Here is a 22,610-nt window from a genome sequence, read left to right on the forward strand (position 1 = left end):
GCCCTATCCTCAGAATATTTACAGAACCTTGCCATGAAATATGAGGAAATAAAAGCTCAGACTTTCAAGAGCCATTATTTATTGCTCTGCCCAGCATGAGCAGATCACAGTGTGAACTGCTCGATGCCAAGTCCATGGAAGAAATAGGCCTCTTTCCTGGGTGGCAGTGGAGAAGGTGGGGGAATGTGGTGGCCCTGAGGACAGGGAGTAGTGGCAAGGAAAGGGTAAGCCCCAATCAAGGACTCATGTCCTCAGAGTTGGAGTTGCATCCAGCACAAAGCCCATTTTCCATTTTCCTATCTGGGTTACACAGAGGAGGCTTTGTGAAGAGCAGGTACATCCAATAAGAATTATGAGGAAAGCTGAGTTGCTTGATGAGATGCAAAGAAAGAAAGCAGAAGACAACAGCCAGTGGGAGAAATGAAGGAGAAAGTGTTGGGTAAGGTGGTCAGCCGAGTCTAGTTTATTCCTCACTTTGCCGGTTGCATTCATGCCTCTTGTGTTCCGTGGTCAGTGCTCACTCATGCCGGGAGCTGGCCGGCTTGCACTAAGCAACAACATAAGAAGGGCCTGTAAATGAGGGGCTTCTGTTCCCAGATCTGTTTTCTGGGTAAAGAGGTGCAAGTATCTGCATAGCTAGATCATCACCTTAGATACCATCGTTTCCTCTTCCTGAGGAAACCCAGAGCACTCCTGGAACGTGGCGTGCCAACTACTGCCACGTGGGCCATCATAGGTTTTATGCCAAAAATAAAATACATTTAAAGCATATTACAACAGACCTACTTCACCAGGACATAAAAACACTTCTCTGCAGAGTCAGGAAAAAAAATACTTCTGAATTAAAATTAAGGTACACACTCATTTTTAAACACTGACCATGAAAGATCTGAGGTTTTCCCATTTTAGAGGTCATCGGGAAATATCAAAGCTTTCCTCAATCTCCTTGGATGGAAAACTTAAACTCCCCTCCTGTTTGGTGCTTCTTGTAGATTGTGCCTCCCAGTTCAGGCTCTTTCTCTAACTCAACAGTAGAGAAGAAAGTAGTGTAGGGCTTTTCTGGCATATAGGTCTTTCTGGTCAAACCAGTGAAACAGGTATCACAACTGTTCCGTTAGGAACCCAAGTTCACCTAGCCTGGGTTCTAAGTCTGGGCACAGTATCCAGCAGAATGGTACTTTCATAGATTCTCTCCCCAATCCAGTTCTCTTAGGCAGCCTTTCTTCTGCAACTTTGTATATTTCTAGCAGAGAGGGAAAGGAAAATACCTTTCTGTCCTTTGTAAAGGCCAACTTCAGACCTGGTAAAAATGACTTCATAGAAGGCAGTTATGTATGAAAGTTAGTATGTTAGGGTTGAAATTGACAAAGAAATGCAGGCTTTGCTTTTCTCCAGAAAGGTGACTTTTTTGCTCATGCCTCTTCAGTTCCATTAATCAGGAATAGTCCTTTAAAAAACAAAAAGCCCCCAAACCTCCTGTTCCATGCCCCAGGCAGTCTTCCTGTGTCAAACAATCTGTGACAGCTAGTAAGGTGTTCTGGTACTTTTCCCCTGGAACTCTGGTTGTGAGGCTTCTTGGAACCTCTATAAGAGGTTCATTTAGGCTGACAGAGCTGCCCTTTCTCTCCTGATATTTCCGTCAGTGTCTTCTCTTCTCAGATCCTTCTTCAGAGGATGATTCTGGTTGAGAAAAGTATAGGCATAGGCGCAAATGATGAGTTGTTTTCCTTCACAGTCTGGAGAAATTATAACATGCATAGGTGCTCCTGGATATGGGGAAAGGAAGCAAAATATTAACCACCAGCATTTTCCACATACAGTGTGTGCCTTTCCTTTCAGAGATACCCTTTGCCCTCTGCCATGTTACTTACTTGAAGATCTCAGGGCCCTTCCTAACTGTTAGTCATTTTCAGGAACTGAAATGTAATGGAGATTGTTGTTTCTATTTACAGACAGGTACACTGAGATGAAAGGAAAATTAGCATTAGAATTGAATCCTGTCCTTTTTAAATTTCCATCTTTAAATCAAACTCTATTCCCCCCCAAATTAAAACCAAAAGCAATAGCCCCTTAATGCAGAAAAATTCATGTGCAAATTGTATGTGTTAAGTTGCAATTGTTATAGTCAGTGTACTACATTTGTAAATTATTTGTGTTTAATTCTTAAAACTGGGTGTGTTGAAAGAAATGTTCCCACCTAGCTTTCTCTTTTGCACATAAACTTAGTGCAAGTCCCTGTTTCAAGGAGCTTTATGTGGTTGGATTGAAATTGCTTAATAAACAATTGAAAAAGTTAAGCATAACCTAGAAGTCATTTAGTACTATGAGTCACTTTCCTGACAAGCCAATAAGGCAAGAGAACCCGGTTGCAAAACAATTACTAGCCCTGCCTGAGGGACACTGGAACTATATTACAGATATGTTAGGAAAACAAAGCAGTAGTGTTTTACCACGCTGCAGAGAACAAGTTAAGGTTGCTAACCAAACAAAATAACTGACGATGCCAATTTTTACATTTGTTTCAGAACAAGGGACGCTCAAACCATCCGAGGTAAGGTTAACGTTTACATTTTTTTTTGTATAACTTTTGCATTTCAAATTGTTTGCTAACTTCAGCAGGCTCGAACTCCTAGAATGTTAAATGTGCCTTTTAAAATGGATAGAAAACAGCTAGAGTGAGCAGTCAATCAAGTGCTTGTGAGTGAAATGCACAGGGTAAATCAGAGGAATTTTCAGATACCCTCTGAAGATCTTAGGTAGAGGAAAACTGAATATTTCGTCTAAGAATGTGTGTGAGATGGGACATTTCAGAATCTTAGGTACTCACTTATTCAGGTAAATTTCAAATAAATATTGTAGCAATGTTGTGGCACTAATATGGGGGTACCTTTCCCTTGTTCCCAGCTACAGAATTCCACAAACCCTGAGGCTTATAAAACTTAACACATAACCAAATCAATATAAATTCACTTTTATAAAATTTATAAATCAAATAAATGACGCACTGCATCGCTTTCAGTCTCTCAACTGTAAGTTCAAGCTGACTTCCTGCCTCATTATACCATCTAAAGTTGTTCCGGCAAATGTGTTTTCCTATTTGTTACTTTAATGTTTTAATTAAAATTTAAAAGTAATTAAAAATAAAAACTTAATGCATCTGAAGGCATTCTCTTGGAATGAATCTCTGATCCTGCTAGGACAGAAGGAAGGGTGGCCCTCATCCCAGGAAGTCAGTAGACCTGTCCCCTATCATGAAACAGTGTCACTGCCCAACATTCGCTAGTACTAAAAAGTTCTAAGGTTCTTCATCTAAGGATGTGGTTACGTGTTTCTGCCAGTTTTCCATTTGAGCACAAATGTGATTCATATCATGTCTTACTGATGAAATCAAAATCTGATAACATATCCTTTTGGTTTCACACAGAGTCTGAGGTCTAAGGGCTTAGAAGTACGAGATCCCTGTCACCTCTCAGAATAAAGCTCTTGAGATATGGGAGCATATGTATATGTATAGCTGATTCACTTTGTTATAAAGCAGAAGCTAACATACCATTGTAAAGCAATTATACTCTAATAAAGATGTAAAAAAAAGAATAAAGCTCTTTTAAGAAAATATGAAAGAATGAAAAATATAGCAGATTACAGGCAACCAGTACCTTGGGCGTCAACCAAAAATAATACATTTCTTACCTGACCACCAAAAAAAATCATAGCAAAGAAAATTAAAATGTAAAATGTCTGTGATTAGTTATATGAACCAGAAATATAGTAATCTGAGAATTTCAGAATAAAAGAATGACAAAAAACATTCTATGTCAAATTATTTTAGCACATGACAATTATATCTCATTAAGAGTAGTATAGTATTAGTGTGTTTTTAATAGGCTGGCATTTATATAGTTGGTAAAAATAATGAAAAGTACAGCAAGATGTCAAACAAGAGGTAACTGTTTTTACTTTTTTGCATAAGCATATAATTTGGACATACAGGGTATCAAGAATGTGATGTGAGGAAATTCACATGCACCCTTTAAGTGTTATCAGTTGACTGTATTTTAGACTTTAGAATCTAGCTCAGGGAATGCATAACAGGATAATAGTATTTAAAAAATAGGTCATGCGAGTTCTGCTAGGGCTAAAATAAATTAACATAAACTTGTTTTTAGTGTTTAGTCAATAGGTAAGATTTTTCATCAGGACTGTAAGGATTCTTCCAGCAGTGTCAATGAAGATCTTGGAAAGTAGCCTTCTTTCTCTTACTCTCACTCTGTTATTAGATAATTGAGACAGATTTCCTCGTAGAGCTTTGAACTTTAACTCAATATTACTTTACCTTTATCCTCTTAGATAAAGGTATACATGTATCCCCCCACCCCCGCCCCGGGCGAGATGATTTCACTTGATTTTATTTAAGCAATGAGAAATGGGCGTATTTACAGACAGAAAGTGTGCTAATAAGAAGTGGTTAATAATTTTCACACTGATACAACATAATGATACAAAATAATTCTCTCCAGGCATTTTATACTCTTAAAAATTACGCGTAAGCCTATTCTGAAAGGAATTAATTTTCACATTGATTTTTTTTTAATGCAGCATCAGTATTTTAGTGTCTTGCTTCAGTGACTTGCTTAACTTTGGATTATACAAAGTGTAATTTTTATTTAATGTGTGATTCTGCTAATAATCTCTACTTTGGATGGATAATTATAGTAAAATCTTATACTGGCCAACCTATTTGGAAACTTTAGCTTAGCATAAGGGAGAAGTATAGCAAAAGAATGTTAAGAAACATCTTTCACTCCATACCTCCCCACCAAGACTTTGTGGAAGGTATATTCACTCAATGAGGCAGATGCTTATATGATGTTTAGGAGTCTTCCCAGAAGTACCAATGAAGACCTTTTGTAAGCTCTGTGATTTTTTTCCCCCCTCTCTTGGAGGTCTTCTTTTTCTCCATGTACCAATTCGTAGTCCTCTTCTGTTCCCCTTTCAATGGCCATGATTGTGAATTTTTAATTTCACACTTCATTCTCAAGGTAGGTCAGTTCTCAATAGCCACAGGATCGCCCTGGTCCTCCCTAACCTGGGATGTTCATCTTGCCTCCCATTCTGGAGTCGACCTTCAGAAGCCACTTCTAGCTCCAGGAAGCAAGGTTATCATCACATATCTATTTAATATATATCTACTTCAAAACTATTCCTTAACGTAGGTTTTTCTGCTTTTAAAATAGGTAGAGGAACCAAAGCCAGTTTCATATAGCAAATGAAACTTTGCTCGTTGTGTTGGTAAAATCAACAGAGAAAATTAGGTTTCTCCTAAAAGAGGCACGAAGAGAGATTCTTGGACGATAAAGGCATTTCTTTTAGAGAAAGACAGGGTAATAGGTAATGAAGCAAGAAATAAAATCAGGTTGGTTGGTTGTCCCCACCCGCCCGTCCCCTACTTCTCGGTAGATCAAAGAAGTTGAGAATGTGCTGATGACTGATTGTCCGATCTCATGGGGCTGTAACTGAGAGCTCCCAGGGGTGGCAACTGGATGTGCCCTCCTCTCCCTGCCAGGGACAGCATCTTGTCCAGCTCTATCGCAGGCTTTTGAGAATATAGGTCGGGGAGAGGAGTATGTTGGATAAGATATGATAGAATAACAGTTGAAATTTGCACTTCAGCATTGTTTAAATATGTTCTGCTAAACATTTCCAAATTTTTTACAATATAAAATACTTTTTAGGTGCTTTTAAAGTATAATAAATCTCAAGCTCTCCAATGTACTTGGTCTAAGTAGCTTCTCTCTTTTTTAAAATGCACCAGATCATAGTTTGTTCCACTGCCTACTCTTCCTGTAGAAATGTTTGTTTTCAGGGTCACTGATTTGCAATGACTTTCAGGAGGAAAAACCTAAAATATAAATAGTAGGGTAATACTTTAGTAGCAAAATTTATCATTTACCTGAGTTTAAACATTCAAAATATCATGAAATGAATAATAATGACAATTATATCAATAATAATAATAATAAGCTATCACTTAATAATCCTCACTATGTGTCAGGAACTGTTCCAAGCATTTAACATAAATTAACTCATTTAACTCTCACCACAAATGCTATGAAATAGGTGCTATTATTATCCCCATTTTATAGATGAAAAAACAGGCAAAGAGACTTCAACTAATTTGCTCCCAATCAAACAGGTGTCAAGTGACAGGGAGGGTCTGAATTTGAATTTGTGCAGTCAGATTATAGAATCCACACTCTTAATAATTGCACCATGTTCCCTATTTTAATCCTAACTTAAAGGTCATATAGAGTTGCTCTTGAACTGAAATTCCCTTTTACACTTTCTAAGTTAGTAGTTTTTAAATAGTACTAGTTTAGAGCTAGTAGGAATAAGACCCAAAGTTTGAATTCTTTCTTGCCTTCCAAGCACTGTGATAGTAAGAGGAGTTAGAGTAGTAGAAAAACAGCTTCTGTTGTACATTAAGAAGGTGGAGGAAAATGCAGGAGGTAAATAGCCACAAGACATCCATCATTATATGTTTTCCTGTTGAAAATATTGTCATTTATGTAGAGAGCTCCAAAAATTTTATAAAGTTTTAGACAGAAAAGATTTCTTTTTTGAGAGCAGATTTCTTCCAAGTTATTGGATATGAACCTATAACTCATCATGCTTCCCCGTTTTGTGCTTGGCTGTTAAGAAGCCCAGTGTGATATTTTCTTCTCCTCACTCACAGCGCTCTCTTTATACTAGGGGTTTTTTTTTTCAGTATAGCCATCCACCTTGTTCAGTATAGCTTCAATTCGGATTTAATGGTCATATTAGGCCTTCACAAATCCATTTTAAAAGTAGTTGGGTTAAAAACAAAATTTATATTTTTAATAATTCTCCAATTTGCTTTTATCTGAGAACCCTGACATCTGCTTTGAGGCCCATTTAACTTATGAATAAAAACAACAGGAAGAACCCTAAGAAAAACCCATGGCTAATGTGTGCTTGGCAAAGCCAAGTCTGCTCTGAATGAAACCAAGTCTCCACACACAGGCACAAACCCCAACACATGTAGAAAGAAAATTGCTTTTGTGAATATCTGAATTATATGGTAGTTACAGACTGAGCATTTCATCCAGTTATATAACAAAAAGTGAAAATCAAGTTCTTATTAATTAGTCAGATTACCATAGTTATTAGGTAGGAATTAATTTAATGCTTGTGAAATCGAATGTGTAAACAGGCATGTTCAAAGATTTCAAACTTCTTTTGTTTTGCATCTTATCTATAATTTTTGTAATGCACAGTTTTTCTTATGGATTCCTTTTCTATAATAAGAATTTACTTTCATGGTTCACAAGCTGCATGGCTGTTTTGTTTCTTAAAATATTCAGATATCACTGATCCATAATTAAAACACCATTCTCATTTAAGTGTTTGCTAAAGTCAGAGCTTGAGATCTTTGTTTGGAGGTTGTATAATTTCTCCAGTCCCTGTCTTTCGAACTGACTTTCTCCAGGTCTGTCAGGCTTCAAAAATAGCTGCGTTAGAGTTTTGGAGATCAAAACTCTTCGTTGGGAGCATTTTCTAAGCAAAAATGGCTGCCTGGGCTTTGTTTTCATAATTCCTATAGTCATTATGACTTAAAAAAATAAGTCATAATCCCCAGAGATGGTGAATGAAAAGATATTTCTTTCCCATAGTGTTATATCAATGATTTATCAAATGCAGTGTTGTTCAAGTGGAAGACTTATTAGAGAAACAAAAATTATAAAAAGAAACCTTGGAACCAAGTGTTTTGATCAAATTTAGTCATACTTTTAAAAAAAAGTTATTTTGGAGTGTAGTTGATTTGCAATGTTGTGTTAGTTTCTGCTGTACAGCAAAGTGAATCAGTTATACATATACACATATCCACTCTTTTTTAGATTCTTTTCCCATGCAAGTCATTACAGAGTATTAAGCAGAGTTCCCTGTGCTATACAGTAGGTCCTTGTTGGTTATCTATTTTAAATGTCGTAGTGTTAAGTGGAAAAAGTGCAACATTCATTGGACTTCCAAAGTGTCACAAAACAATACAATTTGATAACACGAAATCTTTGTTGTTCTTTGTTTTACCTTTCTGTACAGAAACGGACCAATGGACTCCGAAGAACCCCCAGACAGGTGGATCCAGGTGTGTGATTAAACATCTATAATCATTTTTTCAGTTAAGTGATTATGAAAGTATATGGGAATTGCTGTAGAAAGTCAGACAGATTGTTGGCCTGTGTTCCTCGCAGTTTGGTATATAATGTGTGACCAGGAGGTGACCGTCTACTGTGTAAATCATTTACCTAGGACAGGGTCATGTGATGAGTAACCATCAGTACCACAGTCTTTCCGCAATCAGCAGTTGAGCTGGTTATTTGCTTACTGAACAGCCTCAGGGTGCCTGGTTAATGCTAACATATCCAACACCCTTTCCCTGCTCCCTCCCAAACCTGGAAAAAATCAACCAGCACTTAAAAAATCAGCATGTTCTGAGGGGGCGGGGGGAGGTCATAAACCAGACAACTTTGGTACCCTCCCCATTTGGGAAAATACTTTTCTTTATCCTATATCTATATTATTTTATAATACAAGAATGAGTTTAAGGACTTTGGGAACAAGTCTCCTCTCCAGAGACCAATTCTTTGTCTGCAGAGAGTGTTCAGTTGTTTCAGTTGTTTCCTGTTTAATATCATGAGGTTGACCCTGTCATTATTTTCATATAATTATTTTTCGTCCATTAAGCAATGCCTTCCATAGTTTAATTACCCCAAATTTGTTGTGTATATGGTCATATTATTGTGAGTAAAAGATATTCGTGACTAAAGGATTCCAAATATATGAACTTAATAATAAATCAAGTAGGACATGAAATATAGAGTAGTCTTGCTGGAAAAGAATCTGGATTATGTGTTTTGTTTTCTCATCGTAAACAGTGTTCACCTAGTTGTAAAGTTTAGCTTTCAAAGCATTATAGCTTTTCACTGAAACCACACCCCTGGTAGCCATGCCAGTTTATGAGCTGTTTGAAAAGATTTATGGGAGCTTTGTTGCCTCTGGCTAGAAATTGCCTCACTTGTGTCCTGAGATCAGTTTAAATCTTTTAAGTACAGAACAAAATTAAGGCCATTAAAAAAATTAGGGGTTCTGGTTTGCTTTTTTATTGGTTCTGACTTTCCCAAGATGATACCCTTTGCAGAAAACTCTACAATAATATTTAAAAGTGACTTCTGTTCTATTTAGTAGGAGTGTATGACTGTGAACATAATATTTTTTCTTTATTTTGTATGAGTTATAGTATTTCTGTTTCTGAAAATTACCTAAACTTTATAAATATTATTTTGTCTTTCTTCTATGGGCATTTTCATTTAATCTATTTTCCCCCAAGGAAATGCATTTCTATATATACAGTGTGTCAGTAGGAACACATTTGACTTTTAACTATGTACATTATAGCCAGAATTTTTAGGAGCCCTTAGATTATTTAAAGGGAGGTATAATGAATTCACAGATTATAAATATGGCAAAGTGGACCAATAATAAAATAGTTTATCTTCCTTTATCCTTAAGGTGACGGCTTTCTATAGGTATAGCTCTTCCGGTATTTATATTTGTCCAAAGTTTTTAGAACTTCATGAAGAATAAACTTACAGATACAAAAGAAGTAGTGCCATATGTTATGTTTGGGGGAAAAAATATGCATTATACATAATATACATAGCTGTATATGTATGTATATATATATATATATATATATATATATATATATATATATACACACACACACACACACATAGCTTTCCATTAGGTATAGTAAATACATATGTGTTTTCTCATTCTTCCACACTTTTGAAAAGAAAGCAAATAGTGATGATCTTGCTTGTTGTAGATCCTAATGTAATAATCATTTCTCCCTGTAGAGTGTCTTTTGATGTTAGGCTTGAATTATGTGTTTAGAGTTGGTTGTCTTTTTTATCTTTGCTTATTTCTGTTTATTTCTGTTTATTACTTTCTCTTGGCAAGTTGCAAAGCTTTTTTGCTCCAAGTTAAATGACTGACTGTCTTACTCTGAGTTGATCCTGATGTAACTATTGTTAAGATTTTCACATTTGTGTGGGAGAAGTTTCACTCCAGGATATTTAAACAGGGGATCAATAAAACTGAGACCTCCTAAGCATGGACAGACTGCTTCCAAGGAGCATTATTTGCTATCAGTGTTTTTACTATGAAAGGTCCTTTAATCTTTTCTCTTTTAGCTATTTTAGTTGTCTTTTCCAAGTGTTAACACACTGACTACTTTCCAGGGCCTCACTTAGAGTGGCTTGTAGAAAAAAAGTGATTAAAGAATTTGGGAGGTCAGATATAACCACTTCACCAGGTCCAAATTTCAGAGCCATGTCCAAAGTAAATTACATATCTTCTCCATAGACCTTTTGTTCTGGAAAAGAACTTAATGCATAGTTCTTTGGGTAGTAGTGTTACTGAACTAAACTTAGGTCCACTCATCCTTGGACAGTAAAGCCAATCTACTGACACCAGGTTGTGGTGAAGGAAAGTACAGCATTTGTTGCAGGGCACCGAGGGAGGAGAATGGGCAGCTCATGCTCAAAAGACTTTCAGGGACGGGGTATTAAAGGCAGTGTGAGGGAGGGAACTACAAGGTGTGTGATCAGCTCTTGCACAATTCTTGGATTGGTTGACATCAGGGTGAAATTTCAAGTATCATCAGCCTTCTGGTTTCAACCAGTCTAGGTTGTACATTTTTGTGATCAGCAGTTTTCATCTGGAGGGGGTCTGCTCCCTGTAAAAACAACTTAGGAATGTGTGTCAGGACTTTTTCTGTATCTTTCAGGGAACTGTGAGTTCTGTGATTCTGCCATGTGGTGGGTTTATAGTCTAAATTGTTACCAGTTCCCCAGCCCAACAGCTATTCTTTGTTTCTCCATCATCTTCACATTTCCCAATCATTAACTCTTGAGCCAGCCTTTTGAGACTCAAGGGAGGCCTGGGAAATTAAAGCAAAAGCCTTTTACTTCAGAGGGCAAGGACACAGGGGCTTGCATACAGTTTCAGTTGGTGCTTAATAAATATTTGTTAAATGAATTAATGAATGGCTATATACTTCTTCTGCATGCACTGGCTCTCTTGCTTTTTAAATTCCTCCTGCTGATAAAGTGGACCAGTATACTCAAGGAATATGGAATAGTCCAATGGTGGGAAGCATGGCTCTGAGCCACATTGCCTAGGCTGAGGACCCAACTTAGCTGTTTACTTGCTGTTGACCTTTGGCAATTTGCTTCCTCTCTCTAGTTTCCTCATTTATAAAAGGAGATTAATAATAGTAGCTACCTTACAAAGTTGTTTTGAGCATTACATGAGTTAATACATGAAAAGTACTTATAACAGTGCCAAGTATGTAGTAAATGCTAAGAGGTAGCAATTATTATAATAATTACTTTGTGGTAGAGCATGTTAAATATTGGATGTTTTGTCATGTGTAGGAGAATCAAAAGTATTTGCCAATTATTTCTTTGCAAAGAAACTCAGAATTTTATGTTGAATTCTAGGTGAAACTAGAAGTTACATTATCACAGTCATTTTCAGATTTGCTGTTGTTCCCTACTTACCTGATGGCTTCCAAGATATTTTGCTTATCTTTAAGAAGAGACACAATCAACAGTGGTGGTTGAGAGTTTTTTGGTGAAGTTAGTAGTGTTTGTGATTGCAATAAAGAAATAAAGAAAGAAAAACTCCCAAGGTTAAAAGCAAATATTGTGGAGTTCAGTTCAAACCACGAAAGATGTGAGGTTTACATTGTGTCTTACTTGCATATTTAAAACTTTTGCTTTTTATTAATAATTGTAGTTAATCTTTATAGATAATATTTACAAATGGCTTTGCAGTTTAGTTGACTTTTTCTTGTCTTCTATTATGTGCTAAGAAATTTATCAATTTATGATCTTGACTGCTTTTATAAATATAGTAATAGTAATGTGTTAGATGCAAATTCTGGTAGCTCTTTTGGATTTTTTAAATATAGCAGGGTATTTTCATCAGTTTGTACTTTTCTTCCTGAGACAGATGTTGGTTTCAGGAAAATAACACTTATAGGAGACAGATCAATTATTTCAGGAACACGGAGGTGCTAGGCCTTTTTCAAGAACATGAGATCATAAATCTCAAGAAAATCTGAGCACTGGTGTAGTATATTTCACCTAAAGTGGAACCCAAGGTCAAAGTTACCAATTAAATTTTAATACTGAGCTTTAAAAGTTTTCTTCTGTCTGAGTAGAGAAGATACAAGATTTATTTTAGCTTGCATGTGGCAAATCTATATACCAGCATATGTGTTCTTTTAATCAACCCTGTGTTTTTAGACTATTGCAAAATTATCTCATATTTGTGGAACTCATAGTATCTCGTATTTAAGTCCACAGTCACTAGCTTTTAAAAAATCCAGGCCGTTGTTCTGTGTTGCACTACCTAAAGATTAGATGGAGTAGATGGGAAATGTTTAGGTACTTCATTTTCCTTCTGATCTTACGTTACTCATGTGATTTGTGATAACCTTGAATAGTAAGTGAACAGAGTTCTTTCTGAGAGCTCTTGCGTCACATGTGTTCATTTTTAAACTCTTGATTACGAAGAGAAAAATGTGGCTTAGAAACAGTGTTTTTTCTTGTTCACCGAGGCGATGTCTTACTGTTTCTTAGAAGAGACATCTTCAAAGATGGTCACTTTCTCTTTCAGGTGGATAGGATTGGTAGATAATGCCATTCCTATCTGTTCCTGTATGAAGAAAGGAATTCAAGACATCTTTTTTCCTTACCAACTTCGTATCTTATACAACAATAAGCACCAGCAAGTCATTAATTATAAAACATGGCCCCCCTCCACAGTTTATATTCTGCCTAAGGAAGGAGTAGATACAGGCACAAAGTCTTGATTGCATAAATGCATGTAGACGAGTGTGCATATAAAATATTTTAATATTCTATTTTATACTCTGATTACAGTATGGCATAGTGTCATAAAAATAATTAGGGAATAGTCTGGTAAACATATAAAAAGATCTAATTATGTAATTAGTGCAAAAAAGCAAAAGGAATTGGAAAAGAGAGAAGCAAATGTAGGCTAAGATTGCTTTTAAGCTGAGTTGTCTATATATGTTTTCATTTATATAAATAAAATTTTTGTTATGCTGTTTTTTTGCATTGAATTACAACTTAATACAGTTTTCCTTAATGTTTTAATTTCAAATTATTGGTAAACTCATTCCAAATCTAAACAGAATTGTTGATTTCTTTTAGATTTGCTTTTAAACATAATGCCAATTTGCTCGATAGAGAACTTTTATCTTTTTAATTCTCAAGTAGAAAACATTGATGAGAAAAATAGCAACCCAGGATTTTTAAAATTATTTATCTAAAACTACATTTTTCTTTTTTCCTTTTTTTTTTTTTGAGGGAGACAAATGTATATTCGTGAAGTTTTAGTAAGTGAGCTTTTGTCTATAGTAAATAAGTAATAAAGTATCTGTAGATTACAATATTTCCGTATTAATCAGTCAAACCTACTTCTGTCTTTTCTGTCACCTCTAAAATGAATTTCTCATCAAACATAAATCCTAATCTAAATATTAGAAGCATAATTGTAAAACTGTAAAAATACATTTCACATTGAAATAATGAACGTGAAAAAACTGGGACAATAGAACTTAGTGATTAAGATTCATTGCAGAGAAATGAGAAATCCAAGCTGTGCACGAGTGCTGGAGAGCCTGCTCCGGTTTTTAAAATAGCTGATTTTCTCAAGCTTCTATTAAACTATGGACAAAAAGACTGGTTTTGCTCTAAGGCATTTGATCCCCTTGTAGTTATTTTCAGGACTACCTTCCTAATTCCCTTTACCATGATGATATTTTTCTGAAACGTACATCACAGTCCCTTCTTCACATCTTTTTTTCATTTGGGGAGGATTTATTTTTTCCTTTGAAGGCTCATTCTGAGCTCACAAAGTGTCACTATTGCTGTCATCTAGCAGGTTTGCCCATGCCTTGCCAAGCCCAGTCTTTTACACGGCTCTGTTACCTCCGGCGTAGGAAAAACAGGGGAAGGTGAATATTTGAAGACGTACATGGGGTGGGGGGGGGGCTTTAGATGGGAAGCATGGCATCAGTAATGTGATTATTGAAATTAAAAAACATTTGGAGTACTATATACTGAACCCACTTCTGGATCGTTTATGTACTTTTAACTTATAATTTCTATTACTAGAGTAATTATGTCTTACAAAAAAAAGTATGCATTTATTACATATTTAGAAAAATATTCTGAAAAGGAAGTCTTGAACCTGGTAAGCTGCTTTTAACATTTTTATCATTGAAAAATCATTCCTCACTTGGAAGGTCAGGTATGGCCTGGACTCCCTTTGTTATATCTACGGCCCTGGTAGTCAAATACTATCCCATTTCAGAAGCAAAAGAACATGCCATATAATGCTAAGTAGGCAAAGAAACTTCACAAATTTCTTATGAGCCAACAACTTGTGAGAATCAGGTAAGCTTGTTCCAGAACTCTAGTCTGAAGTGAGGTAAATGAGAGGAACCAGTTGAGGCAAAAGTATTGGCTTCAAATAACAATATTTGATACAAGTAATATCACCCTGATACCAGGAAAGAGGACAGACACTGATAACGTAATCCTTAGTATCATAACTGTTTATAATTTTATAGTCATTCTATACACAAATAGTGAGAATGGTTATCAAATTAATTAGAACATTGGAATGGAGTTTGTGGAATTTCTATCAAAATGACTCATACTGGCAATTATTTGAATGAAAAGAAAAGCTTGTTGGGTTTTTTTTAATTGTTCTTTACAGATAACTTTTGAGACTCACTTTTTTCTGCAGAGATATTAGAAATATATGGAAGCTTCCCTGTCTTTGAGGACCTTAGAATTTTGTTGGAGCGATAGGACATACAAACATAAACATGTCCAACGGCAATAGCGTGTGGTGTATGAGGAACCACTAAAGCGTGTGTGGTCATTTATGAATGGTGTTGTTGACTAGGTAGGCAGCGTGAAGGAGAAGACTCATTGTGGTTTAAAGAAGGGCACAGGACAGGGAGACGAGGTATCTAACAAGTACCTCAATAAAAGTGCATTTATATACAACTACAGATATTTAAATAAAGTTATTAGTCTCTTGCTAGGTTTGATATTCTGACCTCAATTCTGTATCATCCAGTGTGCTCTTGTTTGTCAAGTGGCATAAAACCGAAACGAAATTGAACTATTTGTAATGAGGTGGATAGACCTAGAGTCTGTCATACAGAGTGAAGTAAGTCAGAAAGAGAGAGACAGATACTGTATGCTAACACATATATATGGAATTTAAGAAAACAAAAATGTCATGAAGAGCCTAGGGGTAAGACAGGAATAAAGATCCAGACCTACTAGAGAATGGACTTGAGGATATGGGGAGGGGGAAGGGTAAGATGTGACAAAGCGAGAGAGAGGCATGGACATATATACACTACCAGACGTAAGGTAGATAGCTAGTGGGAAGCAGCCGCGTAGCACAGGGAGATCAGCTTGGTGCTTTGTGACTGCCTGGAGGGGTGGGATAGGGAGGGTGGGAGGGAGGGAGACGCAAGAGGGAAGAGATATGGGAACATATGTATATATATAACTGATTCATTTTGTTGTAAAGCAGAAGAAAAAAAAAAACTACAGACTTAAGATGGTTTGACTTAAGATTTTTTGACTTTAATAATGGTGTGAAAGCGTTATGCATTCGGTAGAAACCGTACTTCCAATGATGAATTTTGATCTTTCCCAGCTAGCGATATGTGGCATGACGCTCTCAGAGATGCTGGGCAGAAGCAGCGAGCTGCAGCTCCCAGTCAGCCACACAATCGCTGGGTAAACAACCAAGATACTTAGCGTCATTCTGTTTTTCACTTTCAGTATAGTATTTAATAAATTACATGAGATATTCAACCCTTTATTGTAAAAAAGCTTTGTGTTCAGTGATTTTGCCCAGCTGTAGGCTAATGTAAGTATTCTGAGTACGTTTAAGGTAGGCTAGGCTAAGCTCTGATGTTTGGTAGGTTAGGTGTATTAAATGCATTTTCAACTTACAATATTTTTGACTTAAAATGGGTTTATTGGGATGTGACCCCGTCATATGAGGAAGATCTATAATTTAAGGGAAAAAAATAAAAAGGAGTGGAGGATTTACTGACTTAGGTAACTACAGTGGAGCATGTTTGGCTTCAAGCAGAGTTAGATCCAGGGGCTCAAATGATATCAGGTTCCATTTCTCCTTGTGTCTCAGTTTTCCTTTCTTTTCTGTTGATTTTCTGTCAACAGACACCTCAGGCAGGTTATCTCACTTGGAAGCAAAGTTGGCCACTAGCAACTCTCAGTTCCCCACAGCTAGCAATCTCAGAGGAAACTGGACACCTTTGCCCCAGTAAATCTAACAAAAATCCCAAGGGGTCTTTAACTGGCCTGGCCCAGATCTCTGATCATCTCTGAGGACATCACTGCAGCCAGGGTACCTGTGATGAGCCACCTGGCTTCTGTGTCCACCTCTAGCATGCAGAGAGGGCCTGACCCAGCCTGTTCACAGGAAACTTGTTTTCTGTAAGAAAGAACAGCTTTGCTTACAAAAGAATGGGGGAAGGAAAGAAGAGCAGCTTGGTTTGAGCAGATTATAATGTACATCTGTTATAGTGTATGCGTTTTAGACATTGTCCTCCTTGGGCATACTGTGGCTGGGTTTTCCACCTCTTCTACCTTGGCCTTTTTCCATTTGTAGGCTCTTCTATTTGATTGTTTTCTAGTATCAGACAAGGTAAATCCTGAGGAATGCACCTAAAATGGGAACTGGAGAGTCTTGACAAAAAGCTCATCCCTACTCACAGCTTTAGTTTGCAGGGATACCAAAAAGGAAGTGTTCTTGAATCACAGTATCTTCTTATAACCCTGTCTTTATACCTAAAATACCAATGTGATATTCTCCTTTAGATAGAGGTACTCTGTTTCTATAAGGAGATAATCCTTTGTTCCACCATTACCTACCTACACGTTAGTGTAGATTGGTCCATCAAATTAGAGAACTGGGGAAACAAGACCTAAGACGGCATGTTTTGTGGAGGCAGGTGGGAAGAAATGTTCCCTCCCTACTGGAAGGGTCAGGATGAGAGTGCCAGAGAGCCAGAGACTGCAGCCCTTGAGGCATTAAGTTTAGACCATAACCTGCCTCTGTGGCAATAAAGGAATCATGGGAAGGAAGGAGAAGGAAGAATCTTTTCTAGTTTTGTCTGTATAGTCGCCCCTTGGTATCCACGGGGGTTCCAGAACCCCCCACAGATAGCACAATCTGTGGGTGCTCAAGTCTCTTACACAAAATTGCATAGTACATTCGGCCCTCCCTACCTGTGGGTTCTACATCTGCAGATAGGGAGGGCCAACTGTATTAGGCACTTTCACTTACATGGACACTTGTTGATCATCAGAGGCAGCCCTGTACAGCCGTTTAGACTGAGCACTGTGCAATGTCATAGGTCTGGGTTTGTATCCTGCCCCTCCACTTAACTAGTTGTACAATCTTGGACCTGTAAACCTGTTTTAGCCTCTCTAAAATGGGGGGTAATAGTAGCAGACATCTCCTGCTGTCATTGTGAAGATTAAATGAGATAATAGGTAAAGCATTTATCAACAAGGTTTGGCACATAGTAAGTGCTCTGTAAGTGATGGTGGTGGTGGTGATTACTAATACTTAAACACTCCTATATTAATTTTCTATTGCTGTGTAACAAATTACCATACATTTAGCAGCTTAAAACAGCATGTTTTTTATTTCACAGTTTCTGTGGGTCAGAAGTCTGGGCGAGGTTTAGCTGGGTCCTCTGCTTCAGGGTTTCTCATAAGACCTCACTCAAGATGTTAGCTAGGGCTATGTCTCATCTGAAGGCTCAGGTCATTCCCAGCTTGGCAGGATTTGGGTCCTTTTGGTCTCTTAAACTGAGGTGTTCAATCCCTAGCTTACTGTTGGCCAGAGGCTGTCCTCACATGGGCCTCCCCAACATGGCTGCTTGCTTCATCAAAGTGTACAAGCCAAGAAGGTGATGGAGTCTCCTAGAAGGGTGGAAAATTAAGTCTTATATGACAAAATCATGGAAATGACATCCCATCACCTTTCTATTGGCCAGAGGCAAGTCACAGGTCTTGCCCACATTCAGGGGAGGGGATTAAACAAGCATGTGAATACCAGGAGGCAGGGATTATTGGGGTTCATCTTAGAGTCTGTCTGCTACAAACTCTAAGAGGGAGATACTGTTAGTTTTCAGTGGAGGGAACCAAAGCTCTGAGAGGTGAGTAATTTACCCAAGGTCACACAGCACCTGGCAATTACCAGGACTTAATTACAGTGTTTGGCTCCAGAGACCTCATTCTTCTAGAGATCTTCTGTGTACCTTACCTATGCCAACCTTTGGACAGAGGAAAGCTTATTTCCTAAAGTTTAGCTATGTAGAACAGTGCAAATTAGCAATGTGATCTGGTATGTTGTGCAGACTTCATTAGTGGCTGCTGTTACAAAGCAGATTTATGGGTGATTTTATTTTATGCATTGTTAATTTTGAAAATGTTAATCTGAAATTGCTACAGTATTTCAATTAATTTGGACGATTAAAACTTAGCACCAGAAGAATCCCTTGCAAAAGATAAGGCAGCTAATTAGAGGTTCTGAAACAAACAACTGTAGACACTGGCACTGAAACATGCTGGGTGGATAACACCCAGCAGAACTCACTCTGCTTAACAGTTTTGAAATGGAAAGAATGATTTCTGGCAGTCTGAATATTAAACTTGAATGCAGTTGATTTTTTTAAGAAAGCCATTTTAAGGAGTTAACTAACTTAATGTGTAATTTTTTAATAACATGCAGTTCTGGAAAACTGTTTTCACATTATTTTGGAATGTTGTCTTTTCTATAACTGTAGTGACCAATACCATAGATATTTGTTGTCAACATATTTTGCATGTCACGATATTTCATATTCTTTATATATACATATTGTTTTGATGTTTTTTTAAATTTAAAGGTGAGGTAGCACATGCTTTTTTGTTGTTGTTTAATGACATTTGAACTTCTTAGATAAATTAGAGTTTTAACCCTTGTACACTGTTGGTGGGAATGTAAATTGGTGCAGCCACTATGGCAAACAGTATGGAGGGACGTTAAAAAATTAAAAATAGAGCTACCATATGATCCAGCAATCCCACTTCTGGGCATTATCTGGAAAAAACAAAAAAAAAACTAATTTGAAAAGATACATGCACCCCAGTGTTCGCAGCAGCACTATTTATGGTAGCCAGGATGTGGAAGCAACCCAAGTGCCCGTCAGCAGATGAATGGATAAAGAAGTAGTGGTATATATACACAGTAGAATATTACTCAGCCATAAAAAAGAATGAAATTCTGCCATTTGCAGTAACATGGATGGACCTAGAGAATATTATGCTTAGTGAAATAAGTCAAAGACAATACTGTATGATATCACTGATATGTGGAATCTAAAAAAATATATAAATGAATGTATATGCAAAACAGAATAGACTCACAGAAATAGAAAACAAGCTAGTGGTTACCAAAGGGGAGAGGGAAGGGGAGACGGGCAAATTAGGTGTATGGGATTTAGAAATACAAACTACTATGTGTCAACTAGATAAGCAACGAGGATATACTATATAGCATAAGGAGTTATAGCCATTATCTTATAATAACTTTTATTGGCGTATAAGCTGTAAAAATACTGAATCACAGTGCTGTATACCTGAAATGAATATGATATTGTAAATGAACTATTCTTCAATTGAAAAATAGAGTTTTACACCTTGAAAAGTTTATTCTTAAAAAACTCAGAAAACGTTAAGGAGGTATAGAAACGTTTCCTGGACAAATTGCCTGTAATCCCTCACTCAGATAATCATCCTTTACAGTTTTGTTTTGTTATACACTTTTTTCTAATACTGGTTTTCTTTGTGTGTAACCATGTGTTTATAAAATGTCTCTGTTTTCAATTTAATGTCCTGCTTTTATCACTTGACTTTGTTTCATGAGAATATTTGTTTATTCATTTGTTTGTTCAACCATTTGACAAGTATGCAGGCTTGGTGTGAAGTTTACACAGATGAACAAGATATATTCAGTATTTTCCCTCACACAACACACAGTGTCATGGAGCAAAGGTAATAGTGTAAGATTTGAGATCAGGGAAATGCAGGGCCTATGCTTAAAAGGGGCAAATACTTTAAGGATGTGAACATCAGGAAATGGTGTCGAAACTGAAGCCCATATTATGAGTAGGGGGTTGAGAGAACATGAATGGAGACAAGAGGGTTGCTCCAGAAAAGGTCGTATTTATCAAAAAAAGTTTTCTAGCTTATTATTTGTTTCTATATAAAGTTTTAAATTCGGATGTGGTCATAGTTATTGGTATTTTATTTATGGGTTTTGTTTTTGTTTTTGTTACTTTTATGCTTAGAAAATTCTCTGATTCTGAATTTTGTTAAATATTTACTTCTAGTCTTATTATTTAATTTATGTAGCATTTCACCCATGCCATTTAGCTTACTTTTATTTAAGTAATAGATGAAAATTCTGTGAGCAGTTTCAAGACGTACATCAAAATATTTTTAAGGATTTATAGTACAACATTTTACAAAATTTAACTTTACCTTTTTTATATGTGGCCAAACAACGATATTGCATTGTTTAATTTTTATTTGGTGCTTTATTTTACATATATTTTGCTTAGATCGTAAGTTATCTTGTGCAAAATATATCATGATATATGCTCTGTATACATAGTAAGGGAAGAATATTTTAAACAAATACAGGTACTTAATATTGAGATAATCATGCTTTGTTGTTGGTAAACTATTACAGACTAAGATTACCTCTCCTAAGCTTTCTTTGGAAGTAGGAGGAAAAAATATTTTGTGCCTATTCATTTGAGTTCAGAGTATCTCCCACCTCCCGTTAATCTCTTTTCCCCTTGTAAATATACATCCTCCGTAATCTTACACTCTTTTCTCAACTAAATTTACACAGCAGCTCCTGGGGCTAAGCCTAAACCTATTATTTTAAAAGACCTTTAGTTTTGGGGCTTCCCTGGTGGCGCAGTGGTTGGGAGTCCGCCTGCCGATGTAGGGGGCGTGGGTTCGTGGCGGGTCTGGGAGGATCCCTCGTGCCACGGAGCGGCTAGGCCCGTGGTCCGTGGCGCTGGGCCTGCGCGTCCGGAGCCTGTGCTCTGCGGCGGGAGAGGCCGCAGCGATGGGAGGCCCGCGTACCGCAAAAAAAAAAAAAAAAAAAAAAAAAAAGAGATCTTTAGTTTTAATAATTTTTCATCAAAGTAAGAAAATTTCACTTCTACTTTATTTGAAAAATGCCATAGATATATCCTCATTTCCAAAACAATGTAGAAATTCTATATTTTAGAGCTCTTATTTAGGAAGTTTTACATGTTGCCATGGAAACATTAGGTGTTTAATAAATAGTCTTTCTTGGGGGACCCAGTTGTAAGCAGTTAGAATAACGACTTTGATTTCCTACCTGGTGTGTTGCTACTAATGATATGTTCAGGAAGCATGCCTCTGGATGTCCATATACCAGCAGTTTTGCTTGTAGCTTCTTACTGTTTCAAATGGCCCAAAGGAATCATGTGATATCTTTAATTCAGGACAGAACTTTCCTTCTTGGGACTAAGAATTCTTCCTTCACTTGGTATAGAGTACATCGTAAGGATTAGATAGATGAAAAATGAAAATATTCATGTGTTTCTCCAACCCACCTACTGTCGTATTGCTAATATTGCAACTGTTAGCTCTCCGAAGAAGAAACTTGCCATTTAAAAACTGTATTGCCATGCTTTGGAGATCCCATATTTTAAAAGTTATGTATCTCCCATTTAAATTCAAACAGTATTCAAGAACAGAATCTGGCCAATGGTTTTGAAAAAACAAAATGGCAACACCTTCTTGGAATCTCAGACTGTTCAAGAATGCTTTTTTTCTAGCAAAACAGGAAGAAATTGGAAAAAAGCATATGGACTCAGGTTGAGCATGTGATATATTTTCAACTTGAATCAGTACTTTACTCATATTTGTTGTGTGACTTAAAATTAATTTTGGTGAAGCATTTAGATTTGAGAGAGAAAAAAACCCGTGTCTGGGACTAAATCAACATTTGTGGCATCTCATTAATCACTGCCTTATGAAACCAGTTTTCCCACCTAAAGGGAAGCTACTGCAATGAGAAAAGTTTATAATATTAATGCCAAGTGCAGATCATGCCTTTCCAAAACGGAGTTCATTAATCATCATCGAAGCACAAGAACAAACATACTTCATGTCTCTTGCCAATTTTTCAGTAACATTTCTAAAAGGCAAAAAATCCCTCTATTTTCCTATTTTTTATCTTCATTTGAAAAGGTTTTAATTTGGCTGTTATTTAATTTGTGATAATGTTATGTAAATTTAACACGCTCTGAGGCTGCCCGTGCATAGCATATA

At 36.7% G+C, this 22,610-nt stretch overlaps 1 protein-coding gene across 1 annotated transcript in view; it reads left to right on the plus strand.

The window, feature by feature from the left end:
- Positions 1-22,610, plus strand: part of LOC112397808 (guanine nucleotide exchange factor VAV3-like) — a 304,349-nt gene that overhangs the window by 251,152 nt on the left and 30,587 nt on the right. The window contains exons 18-19 of the mRNA XM_024742081.1: positions 2,526-2,551; positions 8,119-8,164. Coding sequence (XP_024597849.1) covers positions 2,526-2,551; positions 8,119-8,164 — 72 coding nt within the window. The remainder of the gene's footprint in view (positions 1-2,525; positions 2,552-8,118; positions 8,165-22,610) is intronic.

The sequence above is a fragment of the Neophocaena asiaeorientalis genome, unplaced genomic scaffold (genome assembly GCF_003031525.2).
Source record: "Neophocaena asiaeorientalis asiaeorientalis breed wild unplaced genomic scaffold, Neophocaena_asiaeorientalis_V1.1 scaffold35, whole genome shotgun sequence".
In the NCBI taxonomy this organism is placed as follows: Eukaryota; Metazoa; Chordata; class Mammalia; order Artiodactyla; family Phocoenidae; genus Neophocaena; species Neophocaena asiaeorientalis.